The following is a 26,695-nucleotide window of genomic DNA, read 5'->3' as shown; positions in this document are numbered from 1 at the left end:
TCTTAGGCAGAGGAGACATGAATGATAGGAGGGGAGGCGGTGAGCAGACTGGGAAATGCTTTGTTCTGATTCTAATGATTTAATAAAGCAGCTTTATAAGACTCAGTTAGCAATTTACAAATTCCATTTCATATGTGGCTACAAAAGAATATAACTTTAAAAAATTAAGATTTTTGGTTTATAAATGCACTAAATGTTTTAAATGCAATAAATGTTTTAAGTAAAGCTGATTTTGGTTCTTGTGAATAAGTGAGTGATTTTAAATGGTCAGTGTTCTAAAAGTAAAAGAAACTAAACTAAAGTTAATCTCTTAGAGGTGTCATATTTTGAATTGGGAAATGAGGGTATGAAGAAATCTACAATTCAACTCTAATAATTAATTTCCTTACAAAAGTATGGCATTAGCGGCAATCTGATCAGTGGGCTCCATACCTGTGTCACATAGTCTCACCCAGGAGTGTGTTCAGAACAGATTCCCAGGTCCCAGTATGGAGAGCTGGACTCCGCAAGTTGAGCACAGGACCCAGGACCCTGCTTTGAACAAGCACCCCCCAAGCTCTGAGGCACCACACCAAGATCACTGGTGGTAAACACAAGTGCACTGTGAACTAAAGGTGTTATGATGTGAGAGCCTGCACTGTGGATTTCAAATAGTGAAGGTAAAAACCTGTTCTTAAAAACAAGTCAGCATGCCATCGCTGTCACAAAGGTAGAGATCTAAGAAACATTTCTTTTCTTTCTGAAAACACTTGGTTAAAAAAATACCACAAAACGAAAGCACCATTCTCCTTGGTTTGCTTTGGAAATTCCTAACAGTCTCATGGAACCTTTTCCAGATATTTGTTGGCAGTCCTAACTGCTCACAGGATATAGGACTTTATTTTCAGAAAAGCATCCTTCTTTAACCTCAGACACATGGAGATGTTCACTGGACTGTTGGGGGGAGTATGTCAGCTGAGCATGGGGAGAACAAGACCAGTCCTGGGCCAAACAGGCACTTGAGGCAAGGGCATTGGTGCTCATATCATTTGCCAATGAGAAGTCACAGCTCATGAGACCCAGCCCATGCGCTCAGAGGAAATCTGGCCACTTCTTCCAAAGGAAAGGGGTATGTTCCGTGGCTGATACCACAAGGACTGGATCAGTACCCCATGCAGCTATGGGTGGCAGCTGCAACTCAGCATGATAGAGGAAACAACACGGGCTGTGAAGTAGCCAGCAGTTGGTTAGAATTCCATTTCCTCCACTTATTAGCCGTGTGAAGCCTGAAGTTGTTTAACTTCTGAGCCTCAATTCCTTCATGTATAAAATCAGATAACATCACCTTCCCTTGTAGGTGTGTTGTGTGAGCGACTGATAATATATGTAAATTGCACATAACTGTGTTCTCAATAAGTAGCAATTATTCATTTATTCCATTTGGATTCTCAAGTTGGCACTGTAAGCTGTGTTAAGACAGTCAAGAAATTTCCTAGTGAAAATACTGAAACTACATTGTTTTTGTTGACATCATAAATCAGATATTATCAAGCACTGTCTGATACTTTTGAATAAAATATTAGAGTTTAGGAGCAAGGAGAAACGGAAAGACATTGCAATATTTCAAAAACAATTTTAAATTCCTCTAAAGGTAAATACTGACTATGCATACACATATAATTATTCTTTCATTGGCTCTTTGGAAGGTGCTACATTTTTAGGGCTAAAGTCCAAACAAAAGAACTCTAATTAGGCTAATTTTATGTTAATACTTACACATATTCACTTTTCAGAGGTGGCCAAGATTGCAAAAGTAAAACCAAGTGCTGAAATTCAGCCTCGTGGTGACTAGATTCCAGGAGTTCCATGAATAGACAGTAGCGGTTCTCTTCATTCTCAATGTCAGCTATGTCTAACTGGAAGAAGAAATACACACTTAAAGCTGGTGGCAAAGGCTACTGAATTGGTTTATAGAAGAATTCTACTTTATTTTAATTAACCTTTATTTTGAAAATTTTTTACAATGTGTTAAGATTCAACATCAGAAAAACAACCACCTCAAAAGCTCTAAGCCTTACTCAATTTCAGATTATGTTAAAATTGTTTAGAACTACAATCAGAGGAAGGTTCTAATTAACTTTAACAAAATAAATTCAAACAAGCAGACTTCCACAGAACTGGCTTGTTGGCATTTAATACACGTTAAGAGACTGAATTGCTTTATTTGAAATTGTAATATTTCACCATCCTCAACATTAGGTGAATTTTTTAAAGTTTAAGTTATCCCACATGAAATCCTAATTTCCATTAGAAATGAAATCCTAATCTTCATGTTGTCTAGAAAATGTCTCTAATTTGAAATGATTTTACTAAAGTGTATCTGTCATAGAACTTTTTTGCTATAAATCAAAATAGAATAAAATATCCTTTATTTATACCTCCATTTCGAATGCAAAAGTAGTCTCTGCCAAATACAAAACACCCATTTTTCCTTTCATTGAATAACTAAATGGTTTTTCTTTTACATTGAGGCAGTCGTAAAACAAATCACATCTTCAACGTCTCTGTGGATGAAAATGTATGCTATTTTAGGTTAAAAAACAGTTTTAAGCATAAAAATAAGCCAAAGTCTGCTTCTCTCATTTTCTAGCCTCAGCATAGATTCTTTATATTTAGGTACACAGACATTCATGATGATGAGTTCATAATGATTTGGGTACACAGACATTCAGATGATGATACCTTGAAAGGATAATGAGAATGAATGGTTACCTGTATACATGTTAAATTGTCTGCACTAATGCATATTTCCAAAACATTTACTTTAATGGTCATTCTGGCTCTGATCCCAAGAAGCCATCTGAAAAAGTCACACCATGAATTCTGCATTTTACAAAAGTTGCTATGTACTATGAAATTATCGCTAATTGCTATGGGAAGTCTTGTTCACACAGTGACCCACCAGATCCTTCAAAACCTGCCTTAAAAGCCCATGTCGTTCTTCTATGGAATAATAGCCTACAGCCATTTTGTAGCTTTTTTGAAATAATTTCATAATAGTCAGTCAGTTTACCCTTACAGCAGTTTTGTGTGGAGGACAGCACAGGTATTAGCAATCTCGCTTTACAGATGAGGAAACAGGCCAACCACCCCGGTGGCATGACTAGCAAGTGACTGAGCCAAAATATCACTATAATCAGATCAGGATGTTCTGAAACTAGAGGATTCAATAAGCTAGATAAGCTTTTGATAATAGGGTTGGACCTCGAGTTGGGAGTTTGGCAATGTTGCCTTGCCTATTTATAAAGAAACTTAAAAAACCAAAAACAAAAACTCAAGACATCCATCCATCTGTAACTCTCCGACCTCACCACCTTCAACTTGTCTCCAGCCTCAGGGTCTCTTTGAGGTCTCTTGCATACGTAAAATCATGCACACTCCCATCTCAGGCATTCTGATCTGTTTCCTCTGCCAGATACCCTCTCACCAGATATCTGAGTGACTCACTCCCTCCTTTCAAGTTTCTCAAATGTCACCTATCAGTCAAGGCCTTGTTCAACTGCCTTACCTACAGGAGCACTGCTCCATACCTGTCCATCTTCTTCACCCTGTTTCATTTTCCTTCTTAGCACTTACAACTACGTGACATGCTATGTATTTACTTATTGCCTTTCTTCTTCCATAAGAAATGTAAGATTGCCTTTCTTGTTCCATAAGAAATGTTAGCTCCTTGAAAGAAGAGGCTATTTTTCTTTTTGGCCACTGGTCTATCTCAACTCCTTAAAATAATACCTGCTATAGAGTACATGCACGGTAAGTACTTATTAAGTGAATTAACTAGTGAATGGACATACATATGAATGAATGAGTGAATCAATGAAGACAACTTGTCACTTATAAAATAATTTAGTATAAATTATATTAAATACAAATGGAGTTGCCATAAATTTGTGGCTAGTTTCATTATTAGAGATTAATGTAAGATTTAAAAAGAAAATGATATTGCCAAAAGAAAAATTACTATTAAATTAAAAAACAGGACAAAAGATGGCAGGTTTGCTAACATTACATCTACACAAATGATACTTTGTGACTGTTATGTCACTAAAGTCCCTCTGTTTGGGCATCATATCTGAAAAATGGGTTCCAAAAATGTTGAAATCTCACAAGTTCTGCTAGCCTTTTCTTCCTGCAGGATAATGTCTGTCTACATGAGAGTTTATTTGCAGGAAAGGTTTGTACTTAAGAAGTATTTAAAATCCACTGTAAGAAATGTTTCCAATGTTCCTAGCAGTGTCAATATTCCAACTACTGTAATGAAATGCAGTGTAATTAATAACAAGTAGTTTCTCCTTTTTATGAAATATACACTTTATATGGGTTATTTTCTGTATGTGATGCCCTGTATGAAAAGGAAGAGATTAACAATAAAAGAATCATGTTTTCAATATCATCTAAATTTATTCCTTTTCAGAAACTGTAATATACATTTTGAGGAAATAAACTATATCATAAAGGAAGAAAAGAGAACAGAAACTATAAGTTAAACCTTTATATTTGTTTTTATACTAGTGTGCAAATAATAGTTTGCATGTTTAAAATGCATTTGATAAATTATTTTTGTATAGCACCTTTCTCACATGTACACAGTCTTTTTAAGAGTATGTCTTTGTCAGAAAATGTTTTCTTCTAATGTCCACTAATCATTTCAATTTTTAGTAACTTACTTTTCAGAGCCTTGACCCCCATATTTTAACTAAAAATGTGAAAAATACAGTAACTTACATAATTATCCATTTTGTGCATGCATGCTTGCATACTCCATCATATCAAAGGGTTTCAAGTCAAGTTACTCAGCTCTTAAGAAAGCAATTTTAAATTTGCTACCACTGTAGCTGCAAGTTTTACCTTCTATGAGAGAAGAAAATTGGCCTAAAAATGGACTTCAGCACATATTTTAAAAACATGATAAAGAAATACTTGGTTTGATAATTGTTACATACCTTAAAATATAACATGTGCTAATCTAAGATTGTGCCCACATACTAAAATATCTAAAAAACGAATGTTAATATTATCTTCTTTATTATGTCCTTTAAGATTTTTTGCAATAAATTCTGGTGAATTTTGAATTTTTGAGAAGAAAATGGGCCTAAAATTAGCCTTGAGCATATATTTTTAAAAACATAATAAAGAATATACTTGGTTGGATAATCATGATATACTTTGATATATAACAAGTGTGAATCTAAGATCTGTGTCCACAAATTCAAAAATTCAAAATGAATTTTCATGTAAAGAAAAATAAAAGGTAAACATATGTAAAGGACTCCCAGTCTGAACAACATGGCTTATCCACTTCTCTCTGCTCCTCTGCAAAGCACAACTATAAACTATAAGAGTCATAAAAGAGACAGTGAAGGGAAAATTCTGAAGAGTGGTAAAAAGAAAGTACACCTGCACTCCAGCCTGGGTGAAAGAGCGAGACTCCTTCTCAAAAAAAAAAAAAAAAAAAAAAAGAAAGTACACTAGGCTGGAGTTCCATGCCTGAAGAACATGGTATTCAGATATCTTCTGTCTCTCCAGCCAAAAAAATAAAAAAATAAAAAATAAGAAGCCCACCCAGACCTAGTATTTCCGAATTCTGGACCTAGAAACAGAACAGAGCTCAAGTAGGCCCATTTGCACTCAGAATCCCAGAAGAAAAGGAGAAAGAGGGTAAAACTAAAAAATATTATAAGACATATCTAAAAACCTCCAAAATCTGGTAGAAGACACAAACCTATACATTCAAGAAGCTAAATTATTCCCAAACAGGACAAACACAAAGAAATTCATGCCAAGTTACACCACAATTTGAAACTTGAAAAGTAGGTAGAAAAGGAAAAATTTTGAAAGCAGATAGAACAACGTTACCTGTAGGAGAATATTAATGTGAATAATGGATTTATTATCCAAAACCATGGAGGCCAGAAGGAAGTGTCACATTTTTGCAAATGTTGAAAGAAAAGAATGGTTAACTACAAATTCTTTATCTGGCAAAGCTACTCTTCAGGAAAAAAAGAAAATGAAAACATTCTCAGACAAAGACAAATTAAAGGAACCTGCCACTAATAGCCCTCATGTTAAATACTGGCTAAAGAAAGTTCTCCAAACGGAAAATGATAAAAGAAGGAACTATGAAGTATCACAAGGAAGAACAAAAAGAGCAAAAATATGGGTAAATACAATAGACTGTTCTTTTCCATATACATGTTCTAAATCATATTTGATGATCAGAACAAAAGTTGTACACCATATGATATTCAAGACAATAATATTTAAAAGTGGGGAAGGTAAAGGGACTGACCCAAATATGGAGGTGACATTTCCATATTACATGCCAAGGCTAGAATGTCCACTCCTGCCACTCTTGTTCAGCACCATACTGAACGATCTAGCCACCACAATAATGCAAGAAAAAGAAATAACAGACACATACATTGGAAAGAAAAAATAAAATTCTATCTGCAGATAAATTGTCTATATAGAAAATTCCAAGAAATCACACACAATAAAACAAACCCTAAAACTAAGAAACGAGTCAGGAATGTCATAGGATACAAGATCAACATACAAAAATCAATCACGTTGTTATATACTAACAATAAATATGTGAAAACCAAAAATAAACATGTATTATTTATAATAGCTCCGAAGAAAATAAATTATTTACATGTATAGAATCTGCTATGGTTTGAACGTCCCTTCCAAAATTCATGTTGAAATTTAATTGCCACTGTGATAGGATTAAGAGGTGAGATATTTAAGAGGTGAGTAGGTCACGAGAGTGATGCTCTGAATGCATTAAGGCTCAGCTAGGGCCTGCGTTAGTTTTACTGGGAATGGGTTCCTGATAAAAAGGAAGAGTTCCACCCTGCTCACTCTCAAGTTGCCTGCTTGGCCTTCTTCCAAGTGTACTTTAGTTCTTTTCATTCTTGCTCTAAAACCTGTTAATACACTCTCACTCATGCTCAAAAATTTGCCCCAGCCTCTCTCTGCCTTATACCCTTTGGATGAGTTCTTTACTTAAAGAAGGCAAGAACGGAGTTGCTACAAAGCCATATGGATTTGCCATTGCTAACATCTTGACTATGGTGCTGGTTATATGAACCTATACAGGTATAAAACTGTATAGCAGTAAATACATACAAACACACACAAATGAGTACAAGTAAAACTTGAAAATTCTGAATAAAACCAGCAAATTGTATCAATGTCAATATCCTGGTTGGATATTACACTGTAGTTTTGCAAAATGTTATCATTAGGGGAAACTAGGCAAAGTGCACCAGCAATCGCTCTGTATTATTTCTTACAACTGGATATGAATCTATAATTATCTCAATAAAAATCTAAATTTTGAAAAGGAGGATGAAAATGAATGCAATCAGAACAAACTTCACAGAGGAAAATGCTTATACAAACAGAATGCAGAAAACAAACTATATCATGATGTAAAAATAAAGATGAATAAGGAGGATACAATTTGAGGGGAAAAATCGCTATACATGATGTGACATAATTTGTACAAAGCATGCAGCAGAAAAATGGCTACATATATATTTAATAAAATATTTACATTTGGATGACAGATCTGTTGGTGATTATCACTTCTATCTGCCTTTTGGTACTTTTCTTGGTTTAACATGCATTGTTTTCATAATTGGAGGTTTCTGTTTGTTCGTTTAAAGAAAGAAACATACACAAGAACCACAGGAAATTGGCATGCCTGTTTAACAGATGGGTCTGTATTTGGTGACTTATCCTTCCTTTATTAAACCATAAAATCACTTTATAAATGATCAATTATGGCAAAAACGAAACAAAGATATAACACCAAACAAAATGAAATAAAAAACAGGGCTTTTCCAAATCTACTGACCACTGAGGATCCATTCCCTGACCTCAACTTAAAGATAAAATTAAGAAAGCTTGCTGATATCTTAGGGGTGGAGTAGAAAGCAAACTAAGTTTGAATTGTAGTCAACAGTGTTATAAACAGGTCTCAAAGCTGTATTAAGAACCCTCACAATTTAGTGGCTATTAGGTGGGACTGTACAGAGGCTTCCTCAGTGACAAAGGAAAGTATAAACATATATTTTGCATAGCAAAAATCATACAATCCTAGTTTTTCATTCCAACCCTCAACTGCTCACTACCCCTTGCCACTTATTATAATTCCTAGGTAACCTGGTGCAAACAGCCTAGCCTATGTCTGAGTTTCTTTATCTGTAAGATGTGCTGATGACATCTACTTCACAGGGTTATATTCGTTCAAATTCACAAATACTAACTGAGCATCTACTTTTTGTACTAGAGATACAGTGACCGGAAAGATGACCATTCAATTTGTGAGAATTAAGCAAGACAGCGCCTGAGAAATTAGATAGACAGATGATCCTCAACTAATGATAAGGTTATGTCTTCCAGTCCTAAGAGGAGTTCTCTGTCTCATGCCACACACCACGGAAAGGGAAATTCTAGCTCTCTCTTGTTACTCAGCTTCAGTTCTAAACATCTTGCCCCAGTCTACTCCTTGTAATGGTACTTCCTCCCATTACTATGTTCCTAATCTGTAACTTGTCCATTTGCCTATGTTGACCTACTTTGATATTAAGGACTTAATGTGTTCCTCTGCCTACAACCATTTGAAATACCCCCATCTCAAACATCCCTCTCAATTCAACTCAGCTTCTGGAATCAAAAAGTCAAATGCTCTCCATGTTCCCTTTTAGTTTTGCTGAAACTGCAAACTGTTTTGCATATGATTATGCAAATACAGATATGATTCAAAGGGAGGGTCTTTTTCCATGAGAAGTAGATTATGGACATTGGCAGTCTGGGCAAATCAGTTGTCTTCATATACTGTGAGACATATAAAAATGAACATACACAAAGTAGACATTTTTATTCTCTTCATTTAGATGGTCATATAAACCACAGGAAGAAAGTGTCAGTTGCTCTGCAAGCATAGTTAACTTGGATATTTAAGAAAAGGCCTTAGCTCTCCAGTAAATATTTGGCAAATGAATGCTCATTTATATATTTAGTTTCACACAAATGTTTAAGGTATGCATATATCATATTTTATGATCTCCACTTTAATACAAAAGTACCTGACTCAGGTGGTAGTTAGAAGGCTTTTACTGTAACACATTCAATCTGATAAAGGTCTTAAGAGACATATAGTTTATAGTGCTATAAGAAGAGAGAAGTTAACTTGAGATCAGGAAGGGGACAAGGTGGCACACGAGAAAGGATTTGAGGGAAGAGTAGCATTTGGACATGCAGAGGTAAGGGAAAAAAGAGAAGACTGGGTAGAGATGAGGGGAGTCAATAGAGGGATGCTGAGTAGTAGTTTGTGGCTCATGAAGGTAAACTGTGGTTGAAGCGGTAAATAAAGTGTGCTGTGGCCACAACATGAGGACAACTACACGCTTGGGAACACTGTGTATGTTCCAAGGGTTGAAAATATTGACGCCAGTTCCTCAGTTTTAGCTATAATTAAATCCTAGTGGTCAGCAGGGAATATGGAGCAAAACAAATGATCAATATACATTTCTTGCAAAATAGCACAATACAAATGATAATGTTATCTACTTATTTTCTGAAAGATATCTTTCGCCCAATGCATGTGCATACGATAGCTAATATTGCTCATTAAGAGTTAGAAAAATTGGCCGGGCTCAGTGGCTCACGCCTGTAATCCCAGCACTTTGGGAGGCCGAGGCAGGTGGATCATGAGGTCAGGAGATCGAGACCATCCTGGTTAACATGGTGAAACTCCGTCTCTACTAAAAATACAAAAAAATTAGCCAGGCGTGGTGGCAGGTGCCTGCAGTCCCAGCTACTCGGGAGGCTGAGGCAGGAGAATGGCGTGAACCCGGGAGGCGGAGCTTGCAGCGAGCCAAGATTGTGCCACGGCACTCCAGCCTGGGCGACAGAGTAAGACTCCATCTCAAAAAAAAAAAAAAAAAAAAGAGTTAGAAAAATTAACCTTAAGTTGAAGAAACAACTATGTCATAAATCTAACAAATTATCTGAAAAAAATTAGAGAAGGAAATATTGCCCTAAGATCATAAATCACAAAAGATGAAATAAATAGGTCTCAGAGGCTTACTGAAATTGTAAGAACATGTGATTAGTATGAATATTACAGAAATTTGAATTCTCCAAAATACTTGAAAATAAGGCACGTGGCTTAGCATGGATGTGGACCTAGAAAAGAATCAAATTCTCTCTTTGCTGGAAAGTAGGATAGTACCTATAAAATATATATGTTCCAAGCATCTAAATATATTTCATAAAAGTATGAGGAGTACAGAGAACTCATTAAGTCTCCAGATAATTACAATGGGAAATTACTATAGAATATATTTTAATGTGAAAATTACAGGTAGTTATCAAATGCTTAACGTATCTCACTACAGGAATTATAAATGATAATAGGTAAATTTGATTAATACATGGCTTTCAAACAGTGATGACAATACAGAAAAATGTTTATTTTGGAGACATTACTGACCTTTTTGAGACTTGATTTTTCCTCTTCCATAGGACAGAGATAACAAATACTTATATGATGATTGTGAATATTAAATAAGATAATGGGAATAAAGTAGCTGGCAAAGATTGGTGCATAGTAGGCACACAGGAAATGATAGGTATTACTTACATTATCATCCACATAATGTGCCAAACATTGAAAACAGAAAGCTGGAATTTTTTTTTTTTTTTTTGAGATGGGGTCTTACTCCGTTACCCAGGCTGGAGTGCTGTGGCATGAATCAGGGCTCACTGTAGCCTGAACCTCCCGGGCTCAAGTGACCCTCCCACCTCAGCCTCCTAAGCAGTTGAGACCACAGGCACATGTGACCATGCCCGGCTAATTTTTTTATTGTAGAGATGGGGTCTCCCTATGTTGCTCAGGCTGGTCTTGAACTCCTGGGATCAAGTAATCCTTCTGCCTTGGTCTCCCAGAGTTCTGGGATTATAAGCATGAGCCACTGTGCCTGGCCAAAAGCTGGATATTTGTTATGATTACTTCTACTAAGAATTATGTCTATAGACTAGACAGGACAGGAAAAGAAGACAGACAAATATGTCTGTTTTAGGAAAATAAAATTGTAGGTTGATTTTCATCTCTTTTTAAAATCTCATTTACTTGTATAATAAATATGGTATTTCAAATGACTCTTAAGCATGCCTTCCACAGATTAGTGAAAATAAACAAAATAAACTGCTATTTTTTTTTACTACATTTTCTTTTACTTTATCCTTTTCCCCAGTGAACAAGAAAGTAACATATACCTCTTTTAACATCCTCATCCCTTCCACAGTGAGTGTCAAACGAAATCCTGGAGGTGAAAATGTCAAATAGTTTACAGGCACCTGTAATAGTTAGTGATTATTTCATACTGACACAACTAACGAAACATCCTAGGATTTTAGAGAACAAAATTCAAATGTGACTCAAACATAAGAATATTTTTTTCCGTTTTGTCTCTGAAAGCACTGTTTCTCTCCTCACTGAATTAGGTGACTTTAGCCCCTGTTGTGTACATCAATTTGTCACGTAACTGCAGCCTTCTTATCAGACACAGAGTCACTGTCCTTGAAAAAGTGAACTAAGTCACCTATTATCAGTAGAAGACAGTCTTAACCTCAAATTTCTCTATGGCTTCTGGAAGTGAACACAAATATCTTAAATTAAGGTACTTCTGAAATATGCATCTTCCTATAGGTATTGACAGTTGCTTATGTTAGCTTTAGAAATTTACAAATATGATGTAGTTATTAATACATTTAGAAGTATTTTATAAATAGAAGATTTACAAACATGAAGAGGATTATTCCTGGCAGTAGTGACAGTAACCACCATATTCTTTATAAAAAAATGTTTTTTACTACTATTTTATTACTCCAGGTAACTTACAGAATAGTAATCACCATACTCTTACCTTCCATAAGAATTGGTAAGCTGTTAGCCTGCTCCTAAGAGACTCATATAACGAAACTTGATTTGAAGTTGCAAAATAACTGTGCAATACCGTTCATGAACACAATAAAGTCATACTGAGATGTCATATGCAGGGCTTCAAAAAACAGAACGAACAAAAATCCTCAACTTCAACAGATATACAGAAATATCAAAAGGTGACAGAGTTAACATCTAGCAATACCAGACCTCTGCCTGTTAAAGCCACTTCTTTGATAAGGTTTCAGGTGGCCAATACTGCCTGTTGTGTCTACTGGATTGAACTAATATCTCTGTGGAAGGGAATTTTGAGAAGACCAAAACCAGTCATAAGCTGTTGACTACGAACATTCTCCACCAATCTAAGCAGTTCTTAGACCACTGCTTGGCACACAGCAAGTATTTAATAAACAATATTATGACTATTAGTTATTTTTATTAATTATAGTCTGAATTATTGCTATTAGATAAGAAAATACAAATATAGGCCGGGCGCGGTGGCTCACGCTTGTAATCCCAGCACTTTGGGAGGCCGAGGCGGGCGGATCACGAGGTCAGGAGATCGAGACCACGGTGAAACCCCGTCTCTACTAAAAAAAAAGACAAAAAATTAGCCGGGCGTGGTGGCAGGCGCCTGTAGTCCCAGCTACTCGGAGAGGCTGAGGCAGGAGAATGGCGTGAACCCGGGAGGCGGAGCTTGCAGTGAGCCGAGATTGCGCCACTGCACTCCAGCCTGGGCGACAGAGCGAGACTCCGTCTCAAAAAAAAAAAAAAAAAAGAAAATACAAATATAATATAGTCTATTTTTGTCCATTTCTGGATATTTATGGATTTTATTAAATAGAAAACATCAAAGTATGGAAAATAACTAAAGTTTAAACATTAAAAGTAAGGGTGCTATTTTCTGCTTATTCTCCCTTTTCTATGGAACTAAAAAACAGATGCAGATATGGCAACAATTTTCTAAATACTTGACCTTGCACAGCTCATATAAGGCAAAATGTTTTGCTGAGACAGTCTGAAGGTTCAAACAATTTTCCCTAGCTCATGCAAGGGTGAGAAGATCTCCCGCACAGAAAGGGTGTCCTGACCAGGAAGAAAGAGATGAGAGATTGAACTCTTTCCCACTTTTGGTTCTAGGTCTGGTGATCAGCAAAAACTTTTAGCTGTGCTTCTCTTCAAAGGCAGAGTAGGAAAATGAGTGCATGTTTATAAACTGTTAAGAATAAATGGTTTTCAACTGCCACAGAAAGTCTCTCCTAGGGCACTGCAAACACACCCTTGGGATGGGGAGAAACCCAATGAAAGAACAGGAATGTAGGCTCCCAAGCAGCCTACACATCCATGGGTACAGAAACATATCTAAACACATAAGAGGCCAACAACTGCAATTCAGTACCACGCTTTAGAGCACCCTTATTTTATTATACCTGTAAACATAGAAATTACACAATAAAACATGCCGTAATCACTCCCCATAAGTGCTGCTATCACTTCAATACATAATACATATTTTTACATGACTAAATATATTTTATGAAACACTTAAAAACATATAAGGGGAAATATTTTGTGTTAAAATAAGAAGAGGAAAGATTTTGCCTTATAAATTTTTTCTCTAGGACAAATAATCATATCGTGCCATGTGACCCCCTATAAATACATGTGTTTGTTTATTTATTTATTTATTTAGAGATGGAGTTTTGCTCTTGTTGCCCAGGCTGGAGTGCAATGGCATGATCTTGGCTCACTGCAACCTCTGCCTCCCAGGTTTAAGTGATTCTCCTGCCTCAGCCTCCCGAGTAGCTGGGATTACAGGCACCTGTTACCACGCTGGGCTAATTTTGCATTTTTAGTAGAGACACGTTTCTCCATGTTGGTCAGGCTGCTCTCAAACTCCTAACCTCAGGTGATCCACCTGCCTCAGCCTCCCAAAGTGCTGGGATTACAGGCGTGAGCCACTGCACCTGGCCATGTGTGTTTATTTTAAACAGCTGCTATTGAAACTAAGGCCATACTTTGCTTTGAGTTAAATTTGATGAAGTTTTAATCAAATAATTCATACAGCTGAAAATTTTTTCACTGTAGTGTATTATTCAGACTCAGATTTGAATATTGGCCCTGTCACTTAATAGCTGTGTAATCACATAAAAATATCTCTCTTAATCTCAGTGCTTTCATATGTAAAAATAAGGTAATAATACCTAACTAGCAATATCAGATTACTTTGAGAATAATAATATAGCATAACATATGACGTAATATACCATACAGACATACACATACACCTTTATATGTATCTAACACTGAGTTAACACTGAGCGTCTATGGTAGCTACTAGTATGAATAGTTCAGTTATATATCATTCTGCCATATTTTAGCATTGAGATATTACACAAATTTCTTAACCACTTTGAGTCTATTTCCTTATGTGATGAATGGAGTGATGAGATCACCTATGTTACAGGGCTATTACAACGTTTAGATGAAATGATACACATATGAAGCCTAATGTTAAGTCCATGGAAGGCCCTCAAAACACGGAGCATGCAGCATCTTCACAGCTTCAGGGAAAAGAGATTTCTGTTGTTACTTCTAGAGTTTTAATTTTGAATCTAAGTTTTATTCCAGTTAGAAATTATACAGGGAGACTTTAGGGTAACAGAAGAAACTGGCAACCAATGAATTATGTCTACCTATATTTTCTCCAAATATAAAATAGAACAACAAGAACAAATAAAACTACACAAAACCCACACATTCAGCACAATTATAGACCAAGCATGTCCAAACTTCAAAATACCATAAGGAAAATGGAAAAAAGCACTAAATCCCAGAGAATGATCTCATATTCCATGTTAATATTTCACATATTCAAAAAAGAATACCTGAAATCAGTAATAGGGCAAAACATGTAAAAAGAAAAAAAAATGAACCTAACTGTACTAATAAGTGAATAAGATAATCATACTGAAGGTGGCATGTCTGTGTGTGTGTGTGTGTGAGCAGGGAGGAGGAGGGAATTAAGTGACTTTGAAAAACATAAACCAGATAAGCCAGGTGCAGTGGCTCATGTCTATAATGCATCCAGCACTTTGGGAGGTTGGGGCAGCAGGACTGCTTGAACCCAGGAGTTTGAGTCCAGCCTGGGCAACATAGTGAGACCCCATCTCTACAAAAAATATACAGTTAGCCAGGCATAGTGGTGCATGCCTGTGGTCCCAGTGACTTGGAAGGCTCAGGTAAGAGGATCCTTGAGCCAGGAGGATGGGGCTGCAGCGAGCCACAATTGGTCAACTGCACTCTAGCCTGGGCAACAGGGTGAGACCCTTTCAAAAAAGAAAAAAGAAAAAAATAAAAATAAAAAGGAAAAGGAAAGAAGTATTAGTACTCTTACTTGAAGTCTAAAGATAAAAAGAGCTCTCAAAAATATTGTATTCTACCCGGTAATTTCAAAATTTATATGTACTCCAGAATTGAGCAAATATATAAATACATTATGAATAATGAACCCAAGTTTCTTATTGACAGAGAGAGGAGTTTACAAATAAGAAAAGGGAGAAGGCTAGAATAAACTCTGTGGGACTGGGCTGACATTAGAAGTAGCAATAAAGAATTATAAATCATGCTGCTGTAAAGACACATGACACGTATGTTTTTGCGGCACTATTCACAATAGCAAAGACTAGGAACCAATCCAAATGTCTACAATGATAGACTGGGTTAAGAAAATGTGGCACATATACACCACAGAATACTATGCAGCCATAAAAAAGGATGAGTTCATGTCCTTTGTAGGGACATGGATAAAGCTAGAAACTATCATTCTGAGGAAACTATCGCAAGGACAGAAAACCAAACACCGCATGTTCTCACTCATAGGTGGGAATTGAACAATGAGAACACTTGGACACAGGGTGGGGAACATCATACACTGGGGCCTGTCATGGGGTTGGGGGAAGGGGGAGGGATTGCATTAGGAGATATACCTAATGTAAATGATGAGTTAACGGGTGCAGCACACCAACATGGCACAGGTATACATATGAAACAAACCTGCACATTGTGCATATGTATCCTAGAACTTAAACTATAGTAATAAAAAATAAAAAAAATTAAAAAATTAAAAAAAGAAGTAGCAATATGAAATTACAGAGTAAGATATAAATAGAATAAAACAATAAGTTAAAAAGCCAGGGAATGAAGTTAAGCTGTAGAGTTTTTATTAATTTTCATTTTGCTTGTTTCTTTGTTTATGCAAACAATGTTAACTTATTATAAGCTTAAAACAATGAGTTATAACACAGTATTTGTAAGATGCACGGATAACCTCAAATCAAAAAACGTACAACAGATACACAAAAATAAAATGCAAGAAATCAAATCATACCACAAGGGAAAATCACCTTCACTAAAAGGAAGACAGGAAAGAAGAAAAGAAGAGAAGACAACAAAACAAAACAAACAACAACAACAACAAAACAGCAGGAGTAAGTCCTTACTTATCAATAATAACCTTGAATGAAATGGACTAAATTTGCCAATCAAAAGACAGAGTGGTTGAATAAATTTAAAAAAAACAAGACCCAATGATCTGTTGCCAGAAACATGCTTCACCTATAAAGACAACATACGCTCAAAACGGGGGGAAAAAAGAGATATTCCATGTCAATGGAAACCAGGAAACAGCAGGAGTTGGACTGGCTCTGTGTCCCCACTCAAATCACATCTCGAATTATAATCCTCACATTTTGGGGCAATGGCCTGGTGGGAGGTGGCTGAGTCATGGGGGTGGACTTCCCCTTTGCTGTTCTTCTCATAGAGTTCTCACGGGATCTGGTTGTTTGATAAGTGTCTGGCACCTTCCACCCCCTCTCTCTTCTGCTGCCTTCTGAAGATCTTGCTTCTCCTTTACCTTCTGTCATGATTATAAGTTTCAGCCACGTAGAACTGTGAATCAATTAAACTTCTTTTCTTTATAAATTACCCAGTCTCAGGTAGGTCTTTATAGCAGTGTGAAAAAGGACTAATATAGAAAATCAGTACTGAGATAGTGGGGCACTGATATAAAGATACCTGAAAATGTGGAAGCACCACTGGAACTGGGTAAGGGGTAGAGGTTGGAACAGTTTGAGTTCAGAAGAAAACAGGAAGATGTGGGAAGTATGAAACTTCCTAGAAACTTTAAAGGTTTTGACCAAAATGCTGATAGTGATATGGACAATGAAATCCAGGCTGAGGTGGTCTCAGATGGAGATGAGGAAGTTATTGGGAACTGGAATAAAGGTCACTCTTGCTATGCTTTAGAGATCTGTGGAACTCTGAACTTGAAAAAGATAATTTAGGGAATCTGGCAGAAATTTAGAAGCAGTAAGGGTCCATCCAAGATGTGACCCGGTTTTTTCTGAAAGTGTACACTCATATGCACAAAGACAGAGATGGTCTGATATTGGAACTGACGTTTAAAACGGAAACAGAGCACAAAAGTTTGGAAAATTTGCAGCCTGACCATGTGGTAGAAAAAAAAAAAAACCACTATCTGAGGAGAAATTCAAGCCAGCTGCAGAAACTTGCATAAGTAAAGAGAAGTCAAATATTAATAGCCAAGACAATGGGGAAAATGTCTCCAGGCATATCAGAGATCTTCATGGGAGCCCCTCCAATCACAGGCCCAGAGGCCCTAGGAGGGAAAAATGGTTCCATGGGCCAGGCCCAGGGCCCCACTGCTCTATGCAGCCTTGGACATGGTGCCCTGCATTCCAGCCACTCCAGCTCCAGCTGTGGCTAAAAGGGGCAAACGTAGAGCTCAGGCCATTGCTTCAGAGAGTGCAAGCCAAGCCCCAAGCCTTGGTGGCTTCTACATGATGCTGGGCCTGCAAGTGTATAGAAGACACAAGTTGAGTTTTAGGAGCCTTTACCTAGATTTCAGAGGATGTATGGAAATGCCTGGAGGTCCAGGAAAAAGTCTGCTATAGGGCTGCAGCTCTCATGGAGAACCTCTACTAGGGCAATGCAGAGGGGAAATGTGGGGTTGGAGGCCCCACGCAGAGTCCCGACTGGGGCACTGCCTCTAGTGGAGCTTTGAAAAGAGGGTCACCATACTCCAGACCCCAGAATGGTAGATTCACCTACAGCTTGCACTGTGCACCTGAAAAAGCCACAGGCAATCAACACCAGCCTGAGAAAGCAGTCATGGAGGCTGTACCCTGCAGAGCCACAGAAGCAGAGCTGCCCATGGCTTGGGAGCCCACATCTTGCATGACCGAGCCCTGGATATGAGACATGGAGTCAAAGAAGATGATTTCGGAGCTTTAAAATTTAATGACTGCCCTGTTGGGTTTCAAACTTGCAGGGGGCCTATAGCTCCTTTGTTTTGGTAAATTTCTCCCATTTGGAATGAGGGCATTTACCCAATGTCTGTACTCCCATTGTGTCTTGGAAGTAACTAATTTGTTTGTGATTTTACAGGCTCATAAGTGAAAACAACTTGTCTTGTCTCAGTCTCATTGAGACTCTGGGCTTGTGCTTTTCAGTTAAGGCTAGAATGAGTTAAGACTTTGGGGGACTACTGGGAAGGCACATTGATTTTGAAAAGTGAAAGGGATAAGAGATTTGGGGGCCGGGCGTGGTGGCTCATGCTTGTAATCCCAGCAATTTGGGAGGCCGAGGCGGGCGGATCACGAGGTCAGGAGATCGAGACCACGGTGAAACCCCATCTCTACTAAAAATACAAAAAAATTAGCCAGGCGTGGTGGCAGGCGCCTGTAGTCCCAGCTACTTGGAGAGGCTGAGGCAGGAGAATGGCGTGAACCTGGGAGGCGGAGCTTGCAGTGAGCCGAGATCGCGCCACTGCACTCCAGCCTGGGTGACAGAGCGAGACTCTATCTAAAAAAAAAAAAAAAAAAAAAAGAGAGAGAGAGAGATTTGGGAAGAGCTGGGATGGAATTATATGGTTTGGCTCTGTGTCCCCACCCAAACTGCAACTCAAATTGTAATCCCCATGTGTTGGAAGAGTGGCTTGGTGGGAGGTGATTGAATCATGGGAGTGGAATTCTACCTTGCTGTTCTTGTGATAGAGTTCTCATGAGATCTGGTTGTTTGATAAGTGTCTGGTGCTTCCCCCCTTTTCTCTCCTGCCACCTTTTGAAGAAGGTGCTTGCTATTCATTTGCTGTCATGGTTGTAAGTTTCCTGGGGCCTCCCCAGCGATGCAGAACTGTGAGTTAATTAAACCTCTTTTCTTTATAAATTACCCAGTCTCAGGTAGTTCTTTACAGCAGTGTGAAAATGGACTAATATAGTAACTAAGACAAAATTGATTTCAAGACAAAAACTATAAGAAGAAACAAAGAAGGTCACTATATAATGATACAAGGGTCAATTCAGCAAGAGGATATAACAGTTGTAAATATATATGCACCCAATGGTTGAGCACCCAGATATATAAAGCAAATATTATTAGAGCTAAAGAAAGAGATAGGCCCTGTATTAGTCCATTTTCACTCTGCTGATAAAGACATACCCATGACTGAATAATTTATAATGAAAAAGAGGTTTAATGGACTCAGTTCCACGTGGCTGGGAAGGCCTCACAATCATAGTGGAAGGTAAAAGGCATGTCTTATATGGCGGCAGGCAAGAGAGAAGGAAAAACCAAGTGGAAGGGGAAACCCCTTATAAAAACACCAGATCTTGTGAGATTTATTCACTACCATGAGAACAGGATGAGGGAAAGTGCCCCCGTGATTCAATTATCTTCCACTGGGTCCCTCCCACAACATGTGGGAATTATGGGCACTACAATTCAAGATGAGATTTGGTTGGGGACACAGCCAAACCATATCAGGCCCCAGTACAATAATAGCTGGAGACTTCAACACCCAACTTTCAGCATCGGACAGATTAACCAGACAGAAAATCAACAAAGAAACATTGGACTTACTCGGTACTATGGATCAAATAGATATTTACAGAATATTTCCCCCAACAGCTGGAGAATATACTTCTTTTCCTCAGCACATGGATCATTCTCAAGGACAGACTATATTATAGGTCACAAAACAAGTCTTAAAACATTAAAAAAATGGAAATATTATCAAGCAGTGGCCCAATGAAGAAATGAAGAAGGAAACTGAAAAATTTCTTGAAACAAATGATAATGGAAACATAACATACCAAAACCTGTAGGTTACTGTAAAAGCAGGACTAGGAAAGAAGTTTATAGCTATAAGTGGCTACATCAAAAAAGGAAAAGAAAAATCTCAAATAACTTAACAGTGCATCTTAAAGAGCTAGAAAAGCAAGAACAAATCAAATATAAAATTAGTAGGAAAAAAGATATAATAAAGATCAGAGCAAAATAAATGAACTGGAAATGAAGAAAACAATATGAAAGATCACTAAAACAAATCATTGGGTTTTTTTTAAAGATAAAACTGACAAATCTTTAGACAGATTAACTTAAAAACAAAAAGTGAGAGAAAACCCAAATAAAACCAAAGATGAAAAAGGAGACATTTCAACCAATACTGCAGAAACTCAAAGGACCATTAGTGGCTACTATGAGCAACTATATGCCCGTTAAGTTGGAAAATCTAGAGGAAATGGATAAATTCCTAGACACATGCAACCTACCAAGAGTGAACCATGAAGAAATCTAAAACCTGAACAGACCAATAACAAGTAATGAGACAGAAGTCTCCAAGTAAAGAAAAATCTGGGACTGGATAGCTTCACTGTAGAATTCTACTACCAAATATTTAAAGAGGAATAATACCAATCCTATTCCAACTATTCCAAACAATACATGAGGAGGAAATGCTTCCAAACTAATTCTACAAGGCCAGTATTACCCTGATACTAAACCCAGACAAAGACACATTAAAAAAATAAAACTACAGGCCAGTATCATTGATAAATAAATACTGTTAAAATGTTCCTACTACCCAAAGCAATGTACAGATTTAATGCAATTCCTCTCAAAATATCAATGACATTCTTTAAAGAAATAGAAAAAACAATCCTAAACTTTATATGAAGTTACAAAGACCCAGAATAGCCAAAGCTCTGATGACCAAAAACAACAAAACTGGAGGAATCATATTACCTGACTTCATATTATACTATGGAGCTATAGTAACCAAAATAGCAGGGTAGTAATATCAAAAGAGACACAAACATCAGTGGAACAGAATAGAGAACCCAGAGATAAATTAAAGCATCTACAGTAAACCCATTTTTGACAAAGGTGCCAAGAACATACATTGGATAAAGGACAGCCTCTTCAATAAATGGTGCTAGGAAAACTGGATATCCATATGCAAAAGAATAAAACTAGACCTCTATCTCTCACCATATATAAAAATCAAATCAAAATGGATTAAAGACTTAACTCTAAGACCTCAAACTATGAAATTAGTAAAAGGAAACATTGAGGAAACTCTCCAGAACACTGGACTGGGCAAAGATTTCTTGAGTAATACCCCACAAGCACAGGCAACCAAAGCAAAAAAGGGACAAATGGAATCACATCAAGTTAAAAGCTTCTGCACAACAAAGGAAACAATCAACAAAGTGAAGAGACAACCCACAGAATGGGAAAAAAATATTTGCAAGCTACCCATCTGACAAGGGATTAATAACCAGAATATATAAGGAGTTCAAACAACTATAGAAAAAAAATTATCTGGTTAAAAAATGGGTGAAAATCTGAATAGACATTTCTCAAAAGAAGACATATAAATGGCAAATGGGTACATGAAAAGGTGCTCAACATCACTGATTATCAGAGAAATGCAAATCAAAACTACAATGAGATATCATCTCACCCCAGTTAAAATGGCTCATATCCAAAAGACAGGCAATAAACAATGCGGACAAGAATATGGAGAAAAAGGAACCCTCATGCACTACTGGTTGGAATGTAAATTAGTACAAAAACTATGGAGAACAGTTTGGAAGTTCCTCACAAAACTAAAAATAGAGCTACCATATGATCCAGCAATCTCTTTGTTGGGTATATACCCCAAAGAAAAGAAATTAGTGTATCAAAGAGATAGCTGCACTCCCATGTCTATTGCAACACTGTTCACAACAGCCAAAATTTGGAAGCGACCTAAGTGTCCATTAACAGATGAATGGATAAAGAAAATGTGGTACATATACACAATGGAGTACTATTCAGCCATGAAAAGAATGAGATCCTGAGATTTGCAACAACACAGATGGAACTTGGAGGTCATAATGTTAAGTGAAATAAGCCAGGCACAGAAAGGCAAACTTCACATGTTTTCACTTATTTGTGGGAGCTAAATATTAAAAGTATTGTGGGAGCTAAATATTAAAAGTATTGAACTCACACAGCTAGAGAATAGAAGGATGGTATTCAGAGGCTGGGAAGGGTAGTGAGGGGGTTACAGGGGAAGTGGATGATTAATAGGTAGAAAAAAGAGAAAGAATAAATAAGACTTAGTATTTGCTAACACAACAGGATGACTATAGTAAAAAATAATTTAATTGTACATATAAAAATTACTAAAAGTATAACTTAGATTGTTTGTAACACAAAGGATAAATGCTTGAGGTGATACATGCCCCATTTATCTTGATGTGATTTTTATGCACTGCATGCCTGTATCAAGATATCTTACGTAACCCAAAAATATATACACCTACTATGTACCCACAAAAATTAAAAAAATAAAAAGATAAAAAATAAAGAAATGCAATGTGCAACGTATATTAAATGTGGACACTAGTGGGACAACCAACAGTATTTGAATTATGTGTAAATTGGATGATAGTATCGAAACAATGTAGCTTTGTTATCTGAGATGTTAATATTTAATGAATCTGAGTAAAAAGTACACAGAATACTTCACATAATTTATGCAACTTTTTTGTAAATCTCAAATTTCCAAATGAAAAGTTATCTCCAGTTATTCTATTTCCTCTACCAATGCCCAACATTCACATACTTTTATTTGTCGTGACAATTTTTTTTTCCTTTTCCTTCAACGTTTTTCTCGCTTATCCGTAGGAGGACTGAAGAGAAGATATTGTTGTGCAACATGTTAACTAAAGATCATCACTGCTGAGATCGTTACACCTCTAAGCAGAAGGCACTTGGACATGATTAGCCCATTACAAAGCCCAACTGAGACTTGACCTGAACCTGGGAAAAGGGTACTCAGAGATGGTGGTAGAGCAGACCTCATCCAGTGACATCTGCTGAACTCAAGTTTACTTCCTAGGAAGTGGTCACTGTTAACTAGGACACATTCAGGCCATGAAGAAAGGATGCTTGTGTGAAGGGGATAAACAGAGCCTCCCTATATCTCCACTTCCACCTTCCAAAAAGCAGAATTAAAACATACTATAGTATGTTCAGAATTAAAACATACTAATGACTTCCCTGAAATTAGTGTCATTTGCCACAAAAGTGGATTCTCCTCCTGCATGTGCTAATAAGTTAAGCAGCACCACTTCCTCCTTGTAACTTAGGCAAAAATCAGAGGCAAAATAAGCTCTTTTCTAAGCCTCCATATCTAAGCAGACACCAAGTCCACGGATACTAACACTTTACACTTTCTTTTCTACCCTCTTGTTTGTTCGCAGCTAGTACCAAGTTTAGGGCCAGTACAGGCAATAAGACCACTGCTTTTGTCTTCCAACTGGCATCCCTCCAGCCAGACCTCTCCAGTCCATTGTTCATGCAGAGACCAGAGGGCTTCTCCCTAAACATAGATCTGTTCATGTTGCTTCTCTGGCCACACCCTTCTGTGTTGCCTGAGCAGCACAGAAGTCAAACCTGAGCATGATACTTGCGGCTCTCCAGGATCTGGTCTGCTTCCTTTCACTTTCTTCTTTTGGTGGCTGTTGTTATCATACCATACACCAGCTGGGCTGAACTCAGTTTAAGTGTCACCTCTTCAGAGCAGTGAGCCTTTCCTCACTGCTTCCAGACACAGTGGCTGCATGCCCTCCTTTGACCCCTGTGTACTGTGCAGACTTTTATCACAGTGCCTGATGTGTTTGGCTGTGTCCCCACCCAAATCTCATCTTGAATTGTAGTTCCCATAATCCCCACGTGTGGTGGGAGGAAACTGGTGGGAGGTAACTGAAGCATGGGGGGAGTTTCCCCTATGCTATTCTCATGATAGTAAGTTTTCACAAGATCTGATGGTTTTATAGGGACTTCCTCCTTCGCTCAGCTCTCATTCTTCTCTTTCCTGCTGCCATGTGAAGAAGGACCTGTTTGCTTCCCCTTCTGCCATGATTATAAGTTTCCTGAGGCCTCCCCAGCCCTGCAGAATTGTGAGTCAATTAAACCTCTTTCCTTTATAAACTACCCAGTTGCAGGCAGCTCTTTATAGCAGTGTGAGAACGAACTAATACAGTATCTAAATCTTTAGCGTATCTACTTCTTTGTTGATAGATCTATGTTCTCCACTGGTGTAGAGGTCCTTCACCAATTAGGTCCATCTACTGGGACCAGAATTAGAGCTTTATAGGTATTAGCCTATTTAATTCTTACAACAATTGTATTGTATTATTATCTCCATTTTTTAGACAACGAAATTGAGGTTATGAGAGATTTACTAACTTTTCCAAGCTCACAGAGCTAGTGACTGGTGGCCAAAAAGTCCAAACATTTTACTATCAATTGCCTTGTCTATTTTTCTGTCCCTAGAGTGTAGCACAGTGCATGTCAAATGACATATGCTTGAAGAATATTTGGTGAATATTCCACATATATTGCCCTGTTCAAACAACAGTTATTAGGCATGGCATTTTTCAATATTTTAATTAAGCAGCAGTTAACATATATAGTACTATGTATTGAGACAGTGACAAATGTAAAAGATGAAGCAATGTTTTCTATTCTCTGTCAAACCCCTGATTTCTCATCTCTAATCAAATATAATCCATGTAAAGTCATAGTGGGAAGAGGAAAAGACTATGCTTTACGTAGTCAAATGCTATTCAAGTATCAGTGCCATATATTTCCCTGGAAAATAGGAAGAAGTGTAGTACAGGGCCAAGAATATAGGTTTTAGAATCAGACAGAACTGGTTTTAGTTCCATGTATCACCTTAGATTGGTCATGTGACCTCATTTAAAACAGAGAGGATGGTAAGCACTTTGCAAGACAGTTTTAAAGATTAGCGCATGGCACACATTCCAGGGGTCCTTCTTTTGCCCCCAGTGATGCCAATGGCGAGAGGGCAAATATTTAAAGGAAAGAACCCACTGCTCATAAAGAGAAACTCTCAACATCTCCAAATATTTGCAGGACGAATTAAAATGGATGTTCTGTCAACTGTAATCATTTTAGGAAAAAAGACACAAGGAGCTATATCCTAACATTTCAAATCTCTTGCTCATATTGGGACAAACATGCTGTGACATGAGAAGTAACTGGCTGGTCAGAAATCATTGTCAGCAAACTATGGCAAACTAATAAAAATAAAATAAAAGCACCAGGCCACTCTATAAGGAAATCTTCCCATTATTCCAAGCAAATCATTTTGCTTTCATGTCAGGAGGAAGCGGCATGGTCTAATCCTTCATCATTAATGGCAAGAACATCAGACTGAAAGTCAGGAGTCCTGGCCCTGCCATTTTAAGGGTGACCTTGGACAAATTTTTAAAGATTTGATATTCATTTATTCAACAAATATTTATTGTTTGTGAGATCCCTCTTCTCAGGGAATTTATATCCTAATGGAAGAAGAAAGAGTTCATATAATAAACAGACAAACATAAGGATAGGCAGGAAAAAGTCAGCAGACACTGGTGATTGATTTGTGGAGAATCAAGACAGCAATAAAATAGACAGTGACTGAAGTGGTTAATTTAGGCTGTATAGTCACTTTAGAAAAGGAAACATTTAAGCTAAAATATGAGGAAGGTAGTTCTCCTTTCCGGACTTCTGTATCCTCTTCTATAAAATATGATTGCTGAACTGAGATGCTTTTGAAAGTCGCTTCTAGTTCTAGGAATCTGTGATTTCATGGCTCGGATATATTATATGATATGGATGTGTGCACATATATTTTTAACTTCAAATATTATCCTAAATTTGGTTAAGTAAATCATGACAGTGAGTCTTAGCTTTGGAGACATTTAAGGTAACAGTAAATTACTTGTAAGGATCCAAATGTAGGTTGGCATACTGGACTTTTGTGGCTGTTCTCTGGGCTCTGAGAGGGAAGGGCATATTTTACTAATATTTTGGAAATATAGTCAAACTGGTTTCTGAAAAGAAGGATTAATTTCAAAGTAGGCAAAATACATGCATTTGTAATAAGGTTAGAAATTGTCTTAAACTAATTCTTTTGGTGATCACCTACAACCACAAATTCAGACATACTGAAATTTTAAAAGGTAAAACTAAGCCACATGTTCTTTTTTACATAAAAATGGGAAAAAAGTTTGAGGTGATACGGTATGGGATTTTTTTAAAGGAAATAATCATATTTTGCCCTATATTTTTCATGCACCAGTTAGCTAGAAAATTACAAAAGCTGAAAAACTCAGATAAACCGTACTATGAGGATTAACATAACACATTCATCCCCTCCCCCTTGCCCCCATGTCCCTCTCTTTTTCCCTCCCACCCCAAGCTGGGGCATATTTCTGGAATGGAAATAAAAGCCTCTCAAACTGTGAGGCTTGAAAAATGAGGGCCTCTGAA

At 37.3% G+C, this 26,695-nt stretch overlaps 1 protein-coding gene across 1 annotated transcript in view; it reads right to left on the bottom strand.

Moving 5' to 3' along the window:
- Nucleotides 1-26,695, bottom strand: part of NBAS (NBAS subunit of NRZ tethering complex) — a 387,713-nt gene that overhangs the window by 22,003 nt on the left and 339,015 nt on the right. Inside the window, exon 49 of the mRNA XM_055254044.2 lies at nt 1,756-1,895. Within this exon, the coding sequence (XP_055110019.2) occupies nt 1,756-1,895 (140 nt within the window). The remainder of the gene's footprint in view (nt 1-1,755; nt 1,896-26,695) is intronic.

The sequence above is a fragment of the Symphalangus syndactylus genome, chromosome 18 (genome assembly GCF_028878055.3).
Source record: "Symphalangus syndactylus isolate Jambi chromosome 18, NHGRI_mSymSyn1-v2.1_pri, whole genome shotgun sequence".
In the NCBI taxonomy this organism is placed as follows: domain Eukaryota; kingdom Metazoa; phylum Chordata; class Mammalia; order Primates; family Hylobatidae; genus Symphalangus; species Symphalangus syndactylus.
The sequence above is the reverse complement of the archived record's forward strand: the minus strand, read 5'-3'. Positions and strand labels throughout refer to the sequence as shown.